At 41.1% G+C, this 20,143-nt stretch overlaps 1 protein-coding gene across 3 annotated transcripts in view; it reads left to right on the top strand.

The window, feature by feature from the left end:
• Positions 1 to 223: 223 nt before the first annotated feature.
• Positions 224 to 20,143, top strand: part of LOC129866881 (F-box only protein 31-like) — a 33,420-nt gene continuing 13,500 nt past the window's right edge. Inside the window, exons 1-8 of one of the 3 annotated variants that reach the window (XM_055939896.1) lie at positions 224 to 768; positions 4,082 to 4,153; positions 10,938 to 11,024; positions 11,553 to 11,629; positions 11,844 to 12,011; positions 17,771 to 17,845; positions 19,046 to 19,155; positions 19,920 to 20,073. In XM_055939896.1, coding sequence (XP_055795871.1) covers positions 375 to 768; positions 4,082 to 4,153; positions 10,938 to 11,024; positions 11,553 to 11,629; positions 11,844 to 12,011; positions 17,771 to 17,845; positions 19,046 to 19,155; positions 19,920 to 20,073 — 1,137 coding nt within the window. In that variant the 5' untranslated portion in view covers positions 224 to 374. Of the gene's footprint in view, positions 769 to 4,081; positions 4,154 to 4,924; positions 11,025 to 11,552; positions 11,630 to 11,843; positions 12,012 to 17,770; positions 17,846 to 19,045; positions 19,156 to 19,919; positions 20,074 to 20,143 lie in introns of those variants that run through there. The other 2 variants (XM_055939897.1, XM_055939898.1) reach the window with 2 other exon arrangements.

Here is a 20,143-nt window from a genome sequence, read left to right as displayed (position 1 = left end):
CTGTGTTGGGACCTGATTGGAACAGAAAAGCAGGCTGATTTAGTTTAATTAAAATGTTGTTATGGATAGTTTGTATGGATTATTTTTTCTATATATATTATTTAAACAATTTTACCCCGCATTTTTTCCCTTTGGGATCTTTATTAACAACCTGTACAGTAGGTGGCGGAATGCACCTATAATTGTTGCGAACGCCATTATACCAAAGAAGAAGATACATCGACTTTGCATCACGTGTTTCCGCCCAGGCCGCTTCGACAGGGAGATTGTCGATACTGCAGTTGTAGTGGTGCAGTAGTTGTGGTGCAGTAATGTCAAAGATTTGTGTAACTAAACATTCTGTTGTAATGATATCCCTTTGGTGACTACTGCGGATGGCTGTGTGTGCCAGGCTCTGCGGAGTGGGTCAGTCTCGGAGGTGCAGGCGGCGACAGCGGCATAATCAACAGGACCAGGGAAGCGACTCCGATATGGACGAGGAGGAAGGGGAGCGGATTGTGGGGGAGACACAATCCATCACTGGTGGCCCGGAAAACTCCGCCGCGGCAGGGCCGAGTGTGGCCCATGAAGCCGCTGCTGAAGCCACTGCTGACAGTGCAAGCACCGGACCTCCGAACCCGCAGTCCCTGTTGGATCTGCCCCCAGAGCTTTTGGTGGAAGTATTCTCATCGCTCCCGGGCACGGAGTTACCAAACCTGGCCCTTGTCTGCAAGAAATTCAGGCAAATTCTCAACACGGAAACCATCTGGAGAAGGCGATGCACGGAGGGTAAATAATAGTGATCGCTCATTGTAATTTCAGATAGGACATGATAGCAGTGAATTAATGATTATTCTATGCGAAATGTGACGTTTTATCAAACGTGAATAATTGACAGTATTTGGTCCATAAGTTAGTCTAAACATGGCCCTTTTTCACATTTGATTTATTTTTTATTTATTTATTGAGATTGCCTATATTAAATACACCACCAACTTGATTTTGTTTAATTTGAAGGACCAAGGATTAAAATAAAAAATAAATAAGCAAATTTTCTGCAATTCTGACATTTGGAATTATGTTAAAATGGTCAAACTGTGGATCATTTAGCTATTTGGTTTTGAATATTAGGACCCCTTTCGGGGTGTGTGTGTGTGTGTGTGTGTGTGTGTGTGTGTGTGTGTGTGTGTGTGTGTATGTATGTATGTATATATATGTATATATATATATATATATATATGTATGTATGTATATATATATATATATGTATGTATATATATATATATATATATATGTATATATATATATATATATATATATATATATATATATGTATATGTATATATATATATATATATATATATATATGTATATATATATATATATATATATATATATATATATATATATATATATATATATGTATATATATATATATATATATACACATATCACACACACACACACACACACACACACACACACACACACACAGTTGAAGTCGGAAGTTTACATACACTTAGGTTGGAGTCATTAAAACTTGTTTTTCAACCACTCCACAAATTTCTTGTTAACAAACTATAGTTTTGGCAAGTCGGTTAGGACATCTACGTTGTACATGACAAGTAATTTTTCCAACAATTGTTTACAGACAGATTATTTCACTTATAATTCACTGTATCACAATTCCAGTGGATCAGTTGTTTACATGCACTAAGTTGACTGTGCCTTTTTAAACAGCTTGGAAGATTCCAGAAAATGATGTCATAGCTTTAGAAGCTTCTGATGGGCTAATTGACATAATTTGAGTCAATTGGAGGTGTACCTGTGGATGTATTTAAAGGCCGACCTTCAAACTCAGTGCCTCTTTGCTTGACATCATGGGGAAATCCAAGACCTCAGAAAAAAAATGGTAGACCTCCACAAGTCTGGTTCATCCTTGGGAACAATTTCCAAACGCCTGAAGGTGCCACGTTCATTTGTACAAACAATAGTACGCAATTATAAACACCATGGGACCACGCAGTCGTCATACCGCTCAGGAAAGAGACACGTTCTGTCTTCTAGAGATAAACGTACTTTGGTGCGAAAAGTGCAAATCAATTCCAGAACAATAGCAAAGGACCTTGTGAAGATGCTGGAGGAAACAGGTACAAAACTATCTATATCAACAGTAAAATGAGTCCTATATCGACATAACCTGAAAGGTCGCTCAGCAAGGAAGAAGCCACTGCTCCAAAACCGCCATAAAAAGCCAGACTACGGTTTGCAACTGCACATGGGTAAAAGATTGTACTTTTTGGAGAAATGTCCTCTGGCCTGATGAAACAAAAATAGAACTGTTTGGCCATAATGACCACCGTTATGTTTGGAGGAAAAAGGGGGAGGCTTGCAAGCCGAAGAACACCATCCCAACTGTGAAGCATGGGGGTGGCAGCATCATGTTCTGGGGGTGCTTTGCTGCAGGAGGGACTGGTGCACTTCACAAAATAGATGGCATCATGAGAGGAAAATTATGTGGATATATTGAAGCAACATCTGTCAGAAAGTTAAAGCTTGGTTGCAAAAGGGTCTTCCATATGGACAATGACTCCAAGCATACTTCCGAAGTTGTGGCAAAATGGCATAAGGACAGCAAAGTCAAGGTATTGGAGTGGCCATCACAAAGCCCTGACCTCAATTCTATAGAAAATTCGTGGGCAGAACTGAAAAAGCGTGTGCGAGCAAGGAGGCCTACAAACCTGACTCAGTTATACCAGCTCTGCCAGGAGGAATGGGCCAAAATTCACCCAACTTATTGTGGGAAGCTTGTGGAAGGCTACCCGAAATGTTTGACCCAAGTTAAACAATTTTAAAGCCAATGCTACCAAATACTAATTGAGTGTATGTAAACTTCTGACCCACTGGGAATGTGATGAAAGGAATAAAAACTGAAATAAATCATTCTCTACTATTATTCTGGCATTTCACATTCAAATAAAGTGGTGATCTAACTGACCTAAGACAGGGAATTTTTACTAGGATTAAATGTCAGGAATTGTGAAAAACTGAGTTTAAATGTATTTGGCTACGGTGTATGTAAACTTCCAACTTCAACTGTAGGTATGCATGTCAGCTTTGACATCGGTTTTTCACATCAACATTAAACTAGACATCGGGCCGACACCGATGTTGGCATTTTTAGCTAATATCATCCGATTCCGATATTAATTCGAATCAAGTTGTAGAAACACCTCAAGGATGATCAATGGAAACAGGATTAACCTGAGCTCAATTTCAAGTCTCATAGAAAAGAGTCTAAATACTTATGTAAATATTTCTGTTTTTTATTTTTTATATATTTGCAATCATTTCTTAACCTGTTTTCACTTCCTCATTATGGGGTATTGTGTGTAGATTGAAGAAAACAATAATTGAATACATTTTAGAATAAGGCTGCATAGGCTACTTTCTGTCCATAACCTTGAAACTAAATAAGATAAAAATGAAATAGAAAGGTTTTATCAAGTCTGAAATCTAACTGAAATTCAAATAAAAAAAGTACATTACAACTTTTAAGAACCTTGTAGTTCACCAATGCAAGTTTGCATGAGTGGTTTCTTAGCGAAAGCCATAGTTCTTGTGGGTACAAGACGCACCAGCCTGATATTGGCTGTGCCATTGGGACATCTGCCAAGTGGAGCAGTAGTGTACACTGGCATTTTTTCATTTGAGAGCAGTGTGCATTCTAGTAGCTAAGTCATGTAAACATGGTAAACATTAGAGGGGAATAATGAAAATCAGCAGTGGAACTGGTTGAGGTCCAGATTTAGAATTGGCCTGGTGTACCATGTATTGGATTTCTTCCTTTATTCATAGTATCCAATCCATTATTGGGTCAGCGTAGCTTTGGAATTTGGGATGTGCATATTTCTCATATAAGCCTTGGCCGCCAGATCTAAATGTGCTTTTATTGTCATGCCAACTCCTGTATTTTGTTGTCATACTAGTGGAGTGGAGTTTGCTAAAGCACACGTAGCTTTGATGACTAGGCTACTCTCACAATCTGCCTTGGCCTTCATTGTCACATGCCTGTCTGTCGGTCTCTATCTCTCTCCCAAAGAGTTTGGAATGAGGGATGACTTGCGCAAGATGGAGGTGGTGCGTGTGTCCAGTCGGGAGCTCTATGCCAAACGTGAGTATCTCTTTCTGAAAACATCAAACATTTATTATCAGGACCAAGAGTTTTTCCTGACCTGACCAGGAAAAACTCTGGGCCATAGCTAAACATTAGGCATCTTTACATTGACTAATTGAACCAAGTCACACTAGTATCACTTGTGCATTGAAGGTCCAGGAATAATACCACATACTGTCACTTTCTGCAAATCATCGATGACTCTTTCATCCTCTAAATTCCAGCATCTTGACTAGCCTCAACCTCATTTGGACAGGGGCTGCTGTTAAACACTTTCCAGTAGCTAGCAATAGCACCCTTTGAGGCATTTTCTTGCCTTTGATACTTTGGGGATTAACTCAGTTGTTTGCAACTGTAGGGGTAACCTCAAGATGGCTTGTGGGAAATTGCTCTTTGTGGTGGAGAGATTGTGCTTACTTTGTTTTTGTGTCATGAAGTTGATGCTATCAGGTTTGGGGCTAGGTTGGTTCTAGGTTGGTTCTAGAACTTTGTGGTTCTAGTTGTCTCCACTAGAACCAACCTACCATACCCAGACAGACTATGGACAGACACCAGCCCGACAGATACAGAATTGACACTCGACAGACTCATACCACAATGACTAGCTGCTATGAAAGGCTGGTTATGGCACACATCAACTCCATTATCCCAGACACCCTAGACCCACTCAAATTTGCATACCGCCCCAACAGATCCACAGATGATGCAATCTCTATTGTACTCCATACTGCCCTCACCCACCTAATAAGAGAAATACCTATGTATTAGGACCCTGGGACTGAACACCACCCGATGAGACAGCCTACAGGGAGGAGTCAGTGACCTAGCAGTGTGGCGCCATGACAACAACCTCTACCTCATCATCAGTGAGACCAAGGAGCTGATCATTGACTTAAGGAAACTTGGGGGAGGTGAGCACTCCCCCATCCACATTGACTGGGCTGCAGTGGAGCGCTTCAAGTTCCTTTGTGTCCAGGTTGCAAAGGTTTGGCATGGGGCCTCAGATCCTCCAAAAGTTCCACAGCTGCACCATTGAGAGCATCTTGACTGGCTGCACCACTGCTTGGTATGGCAACAGCAATGCACTTGATCTCATGGCGCTGGGGTCAACCTCCCTGCCATCCAGGACTTCTATATCAAGTAGAGTGAAAGGAAGGCTACAGTCGCCCTAGCCATAGACTGTTCTCTCTGCTTCCGCATGGGAAGTGACACCAGTGCTTCAAGTCTGACACCAACAGACTCCTGAACAGCTTCTATCCCCAATCAATAATACTGCAAATAGCTAACAAAATGGCTACATGGACTAGCTGAGTGACTCTTGTATTTGATCAGTTGTGGAAAAAGTACCCAATTGTCATACTTGAGTAAAAATAAAGATGCCTTAATAGACAATGACTCCAGTGAAAGTCACTCAGTAAAATACTACTTGAGTAAATGTTTAAATGTATTTGGTTTTAAATATACTTAAGTATCAAAAGTAAATGTATCTGCTAAAATATACAGTGCATTCAGAATGTTTTCAGACCCCTTGACATTTTCTGCAATTTATTACATTACTGCCTTGATTTTAAATGAATAAAATCAAATAAAATCCTCGTTAGTCTACACACAATACCCCATAATGACAAAGCGAAAACAGTTTATTTTAGAATTCAGACTCTTTGCTATGAGACTTGAAATTGAGCTCAGATGTATCCTGTTTCCTTTTATTATCCTTGAGATGTTTCTACAACTTGATTGGAGTCCACCTGTGGTAAATTCAATTGAATGGACATTATTTGGAAAGGCACACACCTGTCTATGTAAGGTCCCACATTTGACAGTGCATGTCAGAGCAAAAATCAAACCATGAGGTCAAAAGAATTTGGCCGTAGATCTCTAAGATAGGATTGGGTCGAGGCACAGATCTGGGGAAGGGTACCAAAAAACGTCGGCAACACTGAAGGTCCCCAAAAACAGTGGCCTCCATCATTCTTAAATGGAAGAAGTTTGGAACCACCAAGACTCTTCCTAGAACTGTCCGCCCAGCCTAACTGAGCAATCGGGGGAGAAGGGCCTTGGGCAGGGAGGTGAACAAGAATACAGTAGTCACTGACAGAGCTCCGGAGTGTGGAGAACCATCCAGAAGGACAACCATCTCTGTAGCACTCCACCAATCAGGCCTTTATGGTAGAGTGGCCAGATGGAAGCCACTCCTCAGTAAAAGGTACATGAAAGAGTGCTTCGAGTTTGCCAAAAGGCACCTAAAGACTCTCAGACCATGAGAAACAAAATTCTTTGGCCTGAATGCTTAGCGTCATGTCTGGAGGAAACCGTGCACCATCCCTGCAGTGAAGCATGGTGGTGTTAGCATCCTGTTGTGGGGATGTTATTCAGTGGCAGAGACTGGTCAGGATCGAGGAAAGATGAATGGAGCAATGTACATAGAGATCCTTGATGAAAACCTGCTCTAGAGTGCTCAGGACTTCAGACTGGGGGCAAAGGTTCACAACGACCCTAAGCACACAGCCAGACAACATAGGAGTGGCTTCAGGACAAGTCTCTGAATGTCCTTGAGTGGCCCAGGCAGAGCCTAGACTTGAACCCGATCGAACATCTCTGGCGAGACCTGAAAATAGCTGTGCAGCGACACTCCCCATCCAACCTGACAGAGCTTGAGAGGATCTGTAGAGAAGAATGGGAGAAACTGCCCAAATACAGGTGTGGCGTCATATCTAAGAAGACTCGAGGCAGTAATCGCTGCCAAAGGTGCTTCAACAAAGTACTGAGTAAAGGGTCTGAATACTTATGTCAATGTGATATTTCAGTTTTGTATTTTTAATATATTTGCCAAAATTTCTAAAACCCTGTTTTTGTTTTGTCATTATGGGGTATTGTATTTAGATTGATGAGGGGGGGAAATTATTTAATCAATTATAGAATAAGGGTGTAACGTAAAGAGGAGCTCCTGAGTGGCCAGCGGTCTAAGGCACTGCATCGCAGTGCTAGAGGCTTCACTTCAGACCCTGGTTCGCTCCCGGTCTGTATCACAACCGGCCGTGATTGGGAGTCCCGTAGGGCAGTGCACAATTGGTCCGTGGCAGTGCACAATTGGTCCGTGTCTGGGTTACAGGAGGGCTTGGCCGGGGGGGGGGGTTTAACTTGGCTCATCGCGCTCTAGCAACTCCTTGTGGCAGGCCCAGGCGCCTGCAGGCTGACTACGGTCATCAGGTGAACAGTGTTTTCTCCGACACATTGGTTGACTGACTTCCGGGTTAAGCGGGTGGGTGTTAAGAAGTGTGGTTTGCCGGGTCATGTTTCGGAGGACGCATGACTCGACCTTTGCCTCCCGAGCCCGTTGGAGTTGCAGCGATGAGACAAGATCGAAATTGGGGAGAAAAAGGAGTTAAAATATTTTAATACATTTTAAAATAAGGCTGTAACAAAATGTGGAAAAAGTCAAGGGGTCTGAATATTTTCCGTATCGACAGTTGAATTCGGAAGTTTACATACACCTTAGCCAAATACATTTAAAGTCAGTTCACAATTCCTGACATTTAAAACTCTAAAAATTCCCTGTCTTATGTCAGTTAGATCACCGTTTTATTTTTATGTGAAATGTCAGAATAATAGCGGAGAATGATTTATTTCATCTTTTATTTCTTTCATCACATTCCCAGTGGGTCAGAAGTTTACATACACTCCATTAGTATTTGGTAGCATTGCCTTTAAATTGTTTAACTTGGGTCAAACGTTTCCGGTAGCCTTCCACAAGCTTCCCACAATAAGTTGGGTGAATTTTGGCCCATTCCTCCTGACAGAGCTGGTGTAACTGAGTCAGGTTTGTAGGCCTCCTTGCTCACACATGCTAGGATATAGGATTGAGGTCAGGGCTTTGTGATGGCCACTCCAATACCTTGACTTTGATGTCCTTAAGCCTGCCACACCTTTGAAAGTATGCTTGGGGTCATTGTCCATTTGGAAGACCCATTTGCGACCAAGCTTTAACTTCCTGACTGATCGCTTGAGATGTTGCTTCAATATATCCACATCATTTTCCTATCCTCATGATGCCATCTATTTTGTGAAGTGCACCAGTCCCTCCGGCAGCAAAGCACCCCCACAACATGATTCTGCTGTGCGTTCCATGCTTCACGGTTGGGATGGTGTTCTTCGGGATTGCAAGCCTCCCCCTTTTCCCTCCAAACATAACGATGGTCATTATGACCAAACAGTTCTATTTTTGTTTCATCAGACCAGAGGACATTTCTCCAAAAAGTACGATCTTGGCCCCATGTGCAGTTGCAAACCATATTGTGGCCTTTTTATAGCGTTCTTTGATTACAGATGGTGGTCACACCAGATACTGACTAGTTTTTGGATCCACACTCCTACCTTTTTTTTAGGTACACTACATGACCAAAAGTATCTAAACACCTGCTCGTCGAACATGTCATTCCAAAATCATTGCCATTAATATGGAGTTGGTCCCCCCTTTGCTGCTCCACTCTTCTGGTAAGGCTTTCCACTAGATGTTGGAACATTGCTGCGAGGACTTGCTTCCATTCAGGCACGAGCATTAGTGAGGTTGGGCGATTAGGCTTGGCTAGCAGTCGGCGTTCTAATTCATCCCATAGGTGTTCGATGGGGCAGAGGTCAGGGCTCTGTGCAGGCCAGTCAAGTTCTTCCACACCGATTTCGACAAACCATTTCTGTAATGAGCCCGGGGGGCATTGTCATACTGAAACAGGAAACGGCCTTCCCCAAACTGTTGCCACAAAGTTGGAAGCACAGAATTGTCTAGAATGTCATTGTGTGCTGTAGCGTTCATTTCCTTTCACTGGAACTAAGGAGCCTGAACCATGAAAAACAGCCATTATTACCATTATTACTCCAACAAACTTTACAGGTGGCACTGTGCATTGGAGCAGGTAGCGTTCTCCTGGCATCCGCCAAACCCAGATTTGTCTGTCAGTCCCAGATGATGAAGCGTGATTCATTACTCCAGAGAACGCATTTCACTCCAGAGAACGCATTGCTCCAGAGTCCAATGGCGGTGAGCTTTACACCACTCCAGCCGACACTTGGCATTGCGCAAGGTGATCTTAGGCTTGTGTGCGGCTGCTCGGCCATGGAAAATTATTTCATATAGTTCCCGATGAACAGTTCTTGTGCTGACGTTGCTTCCAGAAGCAGTTTGGAACTCTGTAGTGAGTGTTGCAACTGAGGACAGACAATTTTTACGCACTACGTGCTTCAGCGCTCAGCGGTCCCGTTCTGTGAGCTTGTGTGGCCTACCACTTCTCAGCTGAGCCATTGTTGCTCCTAAACATTTCCACTTCACAATAACAGCACCTACAGTTGACCGGGGCAGCTCTAGCAGGGCAGAAATGTGATGAACTGATTAGTTGGAAAGGTGGCATCCTATGACGATGCCATGTTGAAAGTCACAGCTCTTTAGGAAGGCCATTCTACTGCCAATGTTTGATTATGGAGATTGCAAGACCGTGTGCTCGATTTTATATACCTGCCAGCAACAGTATGGCTGAAATAGTAGAATCCACTATTTTGAAGGGTTGTCCACATACTTTTGTGTCTATATATAGTGGATCTGTGACCAACAGATGCGTATCTGTATGCCCAGTCAGGTGAAATCCATAGATTAGGGTCTAATGGGGGTCTGTCAATCGACTGATTTCTTTATGAATTGTAACTCAATAAAATCTTTGAAATTGTTGCATTTAAATATTTGTTCAATATAAATAGGATGACTAAAGACATTAGAGTATAGGGAACACAATGTTAGATGGCCTGACTGCTACTGTCTGAGCAGAGATGATTACTTTAAGGAAAGAAAACAAATTAAGTAATAAAATAGAAACAAAGTAAGATACACAACTGAAATAGTTTTCATTTCATAGTAATTTCCTGTTCTTCTGATGTCTACCCAATGTGGACCTGACATAGGTAATGGAATAGTTTCAATGTTTTGGCAATTACATTTCACTATTGTGGGCATTGTTGCTTCATTATTTCATAATACAATTAATGTAAACAAAATTGGAATCGACACCAATACCGTGATTATTTTAAAATAATCGAACCGACCTCAAAAGCACTACAAAGGGATATTCAGTGTCTTTTTTTTTTTTTTTTTTACACATCTACCATTTGAGGCTCTTTGTGAGGCATTGAAAAACTTCCCTGCTCTTTGTGGTTGAATCTGTGCTTGAAATGAACCACTGGATTGAGGGACCTTACAATTATCTGTATGTGTGGGGTACAGAGATGGGGTAGTCCTAAAACAATCATGTTAACCACTATTATTGAACACAGAATGAGTCCATGCAAATTATTATGTGATTTGTTAAGCACATGTCTACTCCTGAACTTATTTAGGCTTGCCATAACAAAGGGGTTGAATACTTATTGACTCGACATGTCAGCCTTTTGTTTTTTAGTAATTTAGAAAGTCTTCTATAAACAAAGTTCCACTTTGACATTATGGGGTATTGTGTGTAGGCCGGTGACACAATCTCAATTTAATCAATTTCAAATTCAGGCTGTAACACAACAACATTTAGAAAAAGTAAAGGGGTGTGAATACTTTCTGAAGGCACATTAGCTTACTTTCTCGTATTTTTATTTCGTCTTTTTGTTCTACCTAATGTTTTTTGAAGTTGTTGTACTACATTGATATTGATTGCTGGGTTTAGCGCTTGCAATAAAGGCATTTCACTGTACTTGTGAATGTGACATTTAACTTGATTAGTCTGCCCACTGTTGTGGTGTACCTGTCCAGGTGTGAACCCTCGGGTGAAGTCTGGCCGCTTTATGAAGCTCCTACCGGACTACGAGCACATGGACTACAGGGACGTGTACAGGCACTGTATGTACTGCAGCACATGCCTGACCTGACTGGCTCAACACGCGTGTGGCTTTTAACATGCTAGTGTGTGATTGACTCCTGTGTTGTAGCCAGTTGCGACAAATACCATGTGCTCACCGACTGTGTGACGTGGTTTTGAAGGGGGGAATCTGCACTTTGCTCCTTACCTTAACTCGGACGTCTGACTACTAGGAATGGTAATGGAAAATGAATGTGCGCATTTAGCATGCTAGTCAACATGGTTAGTGCTTACAGTGACAGCTCCCTGTTTACTCTGACATCACACTCTTGTTTTTTTCATGCACTTGGATATAACTTCACATGTGCGTAGAGTACAATAACGATATGCCCCCTCCATATCTGCTGTCCTTGAAGTGAGGCCAGACCTCCACCGTGGTGATATGCTCTGAGTTGTCATCAGTTTCTCAGTCCAAACTCTTATGTATTGCTGTGATGTCCTGCGATTTGAACTGTTCACCACTGTTTTGGTGTTTTAACCCTTTGTTGCACTGTTGTGTTGTGTTGCAGTGCTGCACCCATACAGACACATCCTGGGTCTTTGGCAGCCTGACATAGGCCCGTACGGAGGGCTGCTCAACGTGGTGGTACGCAATTAGTGTGTATACACACCCACCCACCTACACAGTTGTGTCCCCTCTTTATCACATTTAAACATTTTCAGTCTTTAAATTGTTTAGCACACATGGTTGTAGAGGGGGACAAAAATGTGTCTATTTTCCCATCAAAACATGTTACATGTGTCAGGGGATGACTTTTCTCCCTCCATTTACTCCGCTACCACCACCCATCCCTCTCCAGGTTGACGGGCTGTTCATCATTGGCTGGATGTACCTGCCACCCCACGACCCTCGGGTCGAGGATCCCATGAGGCGGCGGCCACTCTTCCGCATCCACATGTGGGAGAGCAACAAGGTGGCGGTAGAGTGCATGTACGGACACAAGGGCCCTCACAAGGGGGACATCCAAGTGAGTACATTTTTTTCTTCTGTTGTGTTCTGAACGGGCAGTAAAGCTAATGTTTGATTTTATTTATTTTTCTGCCACCTGCAGTTGTTTTTAATGAGAATAATGATCGGCTGATCACATCCCTCCTTAAAGCTGCAATATGTAACTTTTCGGGCGACCTGACCAAATTCACATAGAAATGTGAGTTATAAATCTATAATTCTCCTTGAAAGCAAGTCTAAGGAGAGGTAGATCTGTTCTGTGCACTATTTCTATAAGTCCTGTTCTTCAGTTTAGTTTTTGCTTCTTACTTTCGTTTTTGAACACCAGCTTCAAACAGCTGAAAATACTATATTTTTGCTGCGGTTTAGATTGGTACAATGATTCTCTACACCATACTTGTTTGATTTTTCACAAACTGAAAGTAAGCTAACTATTAGAATTTTAGCAACCAGGAAATGGCAGAGCGATATCTGCGAAGTGCATCTTTAACCTGTTTAAATATAATGTCAAATTGTAGATTTGCGCCTAAATAGACACTCCCAAAATTAATTGAGGGCCATAAACAATACCTAGTAATACTTAGTGCCAAAAATATTAAAATATTTCCTTTCTGGTAGAAATAAATATACCTGAGGTGTGAAGTACACAGTACAAATATAAAAAATCATATTTTTTTCCTATCCAACAAAAGTGGTGGAGTAGGGCTATATATATAAATAAAATTACCCTCAATGAAGACGTCTATATTGGTCTACTAATACAGGACTAGTAAAGGCCCAGTGCACTACATTTTTGAAAAAATGTAAACTAAATGTATTGGAGTGTTTACCTGCATTTGTAACTTGTCTGATTAATTATCTGTACAAAACAGTTAATCTGATAATACTTGTGTGAATATAAATACTTGCTTGATATGTTTTTCAGTTTCTTGAAATACTTTGCAAATGCATCTTATTTCGATGTGAACTGAAATGGTCTTCATCCCTTTTCCATTTTAGTAGACAATCTTATCCAGAGCAACTTACAGTAGTGAATGCATACATTTTCTTACTTTTTCGTGCTGGTCCCACGTGGGAGTCGAACCCACAACCCTAGCTAACATTGCAAGCGCAAAGTACTTTGTAAGGATGGTAAATTAATACTGCACAAAAAGTGCTTGTTTTCCATGTTATTTGATCAAGAAAAATATTTAATTTGATGTAGATGTTTTGTGTCTTTACCCATAACTTTTCACCTTTTTGATTTAAAATGTTTGAGGACTGTTTTGTTCTTTCTGAAATTCCATTAGAATGACAATCGCAGAGAAAAGGACAGGGCATCAACTCCTACATTTCCAACTATTGAATCCTGAAAGATACTTAATTATACAACTACCTTTTTTGCCAAAGCGGAGATGCTGAAAAAAAAATTGCCCGCGCTACAGACGTCTACAGTATGTCGGTCTGGCATACTATTAAAGGCCCAGTGCACTACATTTGTGAAAATATATATTTTTCAAAACATAATATAATTATATATATTTTTTTAGACCAGAGGAAATGGTGCCTCCTACTGGCCCCCCAACACCACTTCCTGCAGTGTCTGGTCTCCCATCCAGGGACTGACCAGGACCAACCCTGCTTAGCTTCAGAAGCAAGTCAACATTGGGATGCAGGGTGGTATGCTGCTGGTTTTTTAACATGACAATGACCCAAAACACACCTCCAGGCTGTGTAAGGGCTATTTGACCAAGAAGGAGAGTAATGGAGTGCTGTATCAGTTGACCTGGCCTCCACAATCACCCAACTGAAACCCAATTGAGATGGTTTGGGATGAGTTGGACTGCAGGAAAAGCAGCCAACAAGTACTCAGCTTATATGGGGACTCCTTCAAGATTGTTGGAAAAGCATTCCAGGTAAAACTAGTTGAGAGAATGCCAAGAGTATAGAAAGCTGTCATCAAGGTGAAGTGTGCCTACTTTGAAAAATATATTTTATTTGTTTAACACTTTTTTTGGTTACTACATGATTCCATATGTATTATTTCATAGTTTTAATGTCTTCACTATTATTCTACAATGTAGAAAATAGTGGAAATAAAGAAACTCTTGAATGAGTAGATATACACATACAATTGAAGTCGGAAGTTTACATACACTTAGGTTGGAGTCATTAACTAGTTTTCCAACCACTCGACAAATTTCTTGTTAACAAACTATAGTTTTGGCAAGTCGGTTGGGACATCTTTGTGCATGACACAAGTAATTTTGCCAGCAATTGTTTACAGACAGATTATTTCACTTATAATTCACTGTATCACAATTCCAGTGGGTCAGAAGTGTACATACACTCAGTTGACTGTGCTTTTAAACAGCTTGGAAAATTCCATAAAATTACGTTGTGGCTTTAGAAGCCTCTGATAAGCTAATTGACATAATTTGAGTCAATTGGAGGTGTACCTGTGGATGTATTTCAAGGCCTACCTTAACTCAGTGCCTCTTTGCTTGACATCATGGGAAAATCTAAATTGTAGACCTCCAAGTCTGGTTCATCCTTGGGAGCAATTTCCAAATGCCTGAAGGTACCACGTTCATCTGTACAAACAATAGTACGCAAGAAAAAGCCCCATGGGACCACGCAGCCGTCATACCGCTCAGGAAGGAAACGCGTTCTCTCTCCTAGAGATGAACGTACTTTGGTGTGAAAAGTGCAAATCAATCCCAGCAAAGGACCTTGTGAAAATGCTGGAGGAAACAGGTACAGAAGTATCTATATCCACGGTAAAACGAGTCCTATATCGACAACCTGAATAGCCGCTCAGCAAGGAAGAAGACACTGCTCCTAAACAGCCATAAAAATGCCAGACTACGGTTTGCAACTGCACATGGGGACAAAAATTGTACTTTTTGGAGACATGTCCTCTTGTCTGATGTCACAGAAATATAACTGTTTGGCCATAATGACCATCGTCATGTTTGGAGGAAGTTAAAGCTTGGTCGCAAATGGGTCTTCCAAATGGACAACAACCCCAAGCATATTTCCACAGTTCTGGCAAAATGGCATAAGGACAACAAAGTCAAGGTATTGGAGTGGCCATCACAAAGCCTTGACCTCAATCCCATAGAAAATGTGGGCAGAACTGAAAAAGAGTGTGCGAGCAAGGAGGCCTACAAACCTGACTCGGTTACACCAGCTCTGTCAGGAGGAATGGGACAAAATTCACCCAACTTATTGTGTGAAGCTTGTGGAAGGCTACCCGAAATGTTTGACCCAAGTTAAACAATTTAAAGGCAATGCTACCAAATACTAATTGAGTGTATGTAAACGTCTGACCCACTGGGAATGTGATGAAAGAAAAGCTGAAATAAATCACTCTACTATTATTCTGACATTTCGCATTCTTAAAATAAAGTGGTGATCCTAAGACAGGTAATTTTTACTAGGATTAAATGTCAGGAATTGTAAGCATTGACTTTAAATGTATTTGGCTAAGGTGTCTGTGAACTTCTAACTTCAACTGTATATGTAGATATAAAAATTGAAACACCACTGCTTCCTGTGGCTATGGCTGTAAGCACAAGGTGATTTCGTTCCTCTGGGACCAAGAGAAACTGATTTTGTTTCAATTCTATATCCGTCCGAGAACATCACAGCGAGATGACACTGCGTTTGCTGCAATCGCTAGTCTCCCATTCCATATGCTGTATTGTAAGTGGAGCTGCAAGGTTTACAAGCTAGATAAATTTGATCCTTTGTCTGGATAGGCCAGAAAATGTGAGGTGTCAGATTTCACGTACTGCATTTCAGATGAGAGCAGATGGTAGCATGTGAAGCAGGATATGGTGCACAGAAATTGATGTTGCGAAGTACACAGAGCGCTCTGTAATAAAAAATGTTGGTCGGAACCTGTCCAGATCTGCTCAAAGTCCCCTGAATAGAGGACTTAACGTTAACACACAGGAAGTCCAACCCAGTTAACTACTTTTGTATAGTAAGGGAGATAATCATGTGATTGTGCTTAAATAGTCATATTCATTACCTTTTTATGTGTAAGCAGTACACTCACTGTGTGGTGACGTAGTGGTGACGGGACTATCATTAATGTGATGACTGCTATTTATCAAATAATTACCTACTACGTTTAATTATTACTCGAATTATTACTCGATTATAAGATCTATTCGTGGCTATAGATAAGTCACTTATTAATGTATTGTTACCTCATCAGTCTCATTCTGAACGTCGCAAAATTCTTGGATATCTGCACGAACCCTAGCCTAAGTGATGAATCAGCGATATACAAATTGGCTTAATTATTTATTTACTAACTAAATAATCACATAGAATTACATAAACAACCACTCGGTGAAGGCTATACTGATTACTAACATAATGCAATGAAAAGTCCCTAGTGGACTAACCCGATATGACGGCTTGTAACACAATGGAAAGGGAGTGGGGAGAGAAAGAAGTGGACTTATCGTACATACATTGGGAAAATACGCTCACCGTAAATATGGTTATTTAGCACCCTAACAACCGCTCATTAGGATTTAGAAATGCAACATATATTTACGCTTAGGTGTCTTTCTCTGTGTCTCTGAAACCACGCGGCCGTCTTTGGCGAGTAGTTCGAGGGATGTAAGACTGGTTTGTCCACCAGAAGTCACAATGTCCTTTGTAGTTGTAGTAGGCTTCTTTATCTTAACTTCACTAGGGTAGGGGGCAACATTCGGAATTTGATGAAATGCATGCCCAAATTAAACTGCCTTCTCGGGCCCAGAAGATATATTCCTATAACTGGTAGATTTGGATAGAAAACACTCAAGTTTCCAAACTGTTAAAATAGTGTCTGTGAGTATAACAACTGATTTAGCAGGCAAAAACCTGAGCAATCCATTCAGGAAGGTTTTTTTTTTGGGGGGGGGGGGGGGGGGGTTATAGTTTTATATTCAATGCCATTACATTATCCATTGACTTAGGACTCAAATTGCAGTTTCTATGCCTTCCACTAGAATGAAGAAGAGCAGTCTGAATGAGTGGACCCTAAAGTGTCACAGAGCTTTTTCATGTTCGCGCGTTTCTTGTTTACCTTTTAAATTGACAACGTTATTGTCCGGTTGAAATATTATTGATTATTTAGGCTAAAAACAACCTGAGGTTTGAATATAAACATCGTTTGACATGTTTCTATGAACTTTACGGATACAATTTGGATTTTTGTCTTCCTGTTTTGACTGCGTTTGAGCCTTTGGATTACTGAAGAAAACGCAAGCAAAACGGAGGTTTTTGGATATTAAGAGACTTTATCGAACAAAAGGAACATTTATTGAGTGCAACCATATGAAGATCATCAAAGGTAAGGGATTCATTTTATATCTATTTCTGACATGTGTAACTGTTCTACTTGGCTGGCTACTGTTTGTAATGATTTGTCTAGTGGGCTATGTTCTCAAATAATCGTAAGGTATGCTTTCGCCGTAAAGCATTTTTTAAATCTGATACCGTGGTTGGATTCACAAGAAGTTAATCTTTAAACCTATGTAAAATATGTTTTGTTTTCTGAATTTTTATAATGAGTATTTCTGTATTTGAATTTGGCGCCCAGCAATTTCACTGGCTGTTGAAGAGGTGGGACGCTACCGTCTCACGTGCCCAAGAGACGTTAAGTCATAAAACCGGGGGAACTCCCCCAGGAGAGAGTGAGAGTTTGGCTATCTGTCAGCCATTGGCCTAGCTGATGACACACGTCTTCCATGGCTTTGTGATAAAAGCTGCAATGTCTATTCTTATTTCCAGACTGGGAAGAAGGACGAGTTCTCGACTAAGTGCAACCAGACAGATCATCACCGCATGCCAGGGGGGAGACAGGAGGTGAGGAGGGGTCTTTTGTCACTTCACAACACTTTGTATATTGTTATCATATGGCTGAGGCAACTATGTATTAATTGAACAATTAATCAATAAATCACATAGTATAGCACTTTTTACAAACACACAACCTCAATGTTCCGATCATACTGAAAGTTCGCTGTTGTCCCTCATGATGAAATCGGGGAGGGGTCTGTGGATCTGTCTCCGTTCGTTCATACATTAGTCACGCGATATCTCAGACGGCACTGGTACGATTTTGACAAAACTTGGGTGAATGATGTGTCTTGCCTTAGAGATCACAATCAAAACATACATCTTTATATGCAACAAGGCACTAAAGTAATATTTAAGAAATGTGGCAAAGCAATTAACTTTTCCTCTGAATACAGTGTACCAATAATACCAATAAAACACATTACTGAGTACCACTCTCCATATTTTCAAGCATAGTGGTGGCTGCATCATGTTATGGGTATTTTTGTAATCGTTAAGATCTGGGACGTTTTTCGGGCAAAGCACAGGCTATATTCTAGCGGAAAACCTGGTTGTCTGCTTTCCACCAGAAACTAGGAGATTAATTCACCTTCCAGCAGGACAATAACCTAAAACACAAGGCCAAATCTACACTGGAGTTGCCTACCAAGAAGACTGTGAATGTTCCTGACTTAAATCTACTTGCAAATCTATGACAAGACCTGAAAGTGGTTGTCTAGCAATGATAAACAACCAAATTGACAGCTTGTAGAATTTTGAAAAGAATAATGGGCAAATGTTGCTCAATCCGGGTGTGGAAAGCTCTTAGACGCAATATCTCAGACACCACTGTCCCAATTTTGATGAAGATTGGATGAATGATTCGTCCTGCAATAGAGTTCTGGCATTTACAAAATAACACTGATTGGCCCAAGGGGGTAGCTATAGTAAGTGACTGTATGCACATTAGTTACACGCAATATCTTAGACAGCACTGGACTGATTTTGACGAAACTTGGGTAAATGATGCATCTTGCCATTGAGATCCATAATTTACAAAATTAGACTGATTGGCCCAAGGTGGTGCTGCATCATTTTTGGGGGATGACATGTTTACTGTTGCCTTGTCTAAGATTTGGGTTGAATCAAGTCGTTCAGATTTCAATAGGTAAATGAGGCACATCGGTAAGTGAGCGTGACCGTGGGGTTTTGATATTGTGTTGGCAGGAGTTCCGCACATGGCTGGAGGAGGAGTGGGGGAGGACACTGGAGGACATCTTCCATGAGCACATGCAGGAGCTCATTCTTATGAAGTTCATCTACACAAGCCAATACGAGTAGGTCTTCCTTATAACAGTATACCAGCCAATACGAGTAGGTCTTCCTTATGACAGTATACCAGCCAATACGAGTAGGTCTTCCTTATGACAGTATACCAGCCAATACGAGTAGGTCTTCCTTATGACAGTATACCAGCCAATACGAGTAGGTCTTCCTTATGACAGTATACCAGCCAATAAGAGTAGGTCTTCCTTATGACAGTATACCAGCCAATAAGAGTAGGTCTTCCTTATGACAGTATACCAGCCAATGCGAGTAGGTCTTCCTTATGACAGTATACCAGCCAATGCGAGTAGGTCTTCCTTATGACAGTATACCAGCCAATGCGAGTAGGTCTTCCTTATGACAGTATACCAGCCAATGCGAGTAGGTCTTCCTTATGACAGTATACCAGCCAATACGAGTAGGTCTTCCTTATGACAGTATACCAGCCAATGTGAGTAGGTCTTCCATATTACATCTACTGTTTTAGACAATTTATTTAAATATTTTAATTTTGCCACTATTGTTCCTTTTATTTTATTTGTTTACTCTGGTCAGTGAAATATCTAGCTGGAGGCTATGAATTAATTGTAATGTACATACATTTTCCTCAATGTGTCCCTATAATGCATTAAGGGATGGGTCGCTAGGTGACTTGACACCTACCCCATTAATTCATTTTTCATTCAGTGATATTGTATTCTTTTTTTAAGAGGTTCATATTAATCTGTTTTATGTAATTGGCTTCATGAATGTTCATGATGCTGTGTTCTGACAGTAACTGCCTGACGTACCGGCGGATCTACCTCCCCCCCCGGATGTCCTCGGACCTGCTGCAGCCGGGCCTGTTCAAAGGCACCTATGGCAGCCACGGCCTGGAGATCGTCATGCTCAGCTTTCATGGGCCCTGCGCCAGGGCCACCAAGCTTACTGTCAGTCCCTCAACCCTACTGTTTCCAACTCCAACCTTCTTCCTAATGTTTTTTAAATGTTATTTTATCC

This window comes from Salvelinus fontinalis, chromosome 12 (assembly GCF_029448725.1).
Source record: "Salvelinus fontinalis isolate EN_2023a chromosome 12, ASM2944872v1, whole genome shotgun sequence".
NCBI lineage: Eukaryota > Metazoa > Chordata > Actinopteri > Salmoniformes > Salmonidae > Salvelinus > Salvelinus fontinalis.
This window is presented reverse-complemented; position numbering and strand designations above follow the sequence as displayed.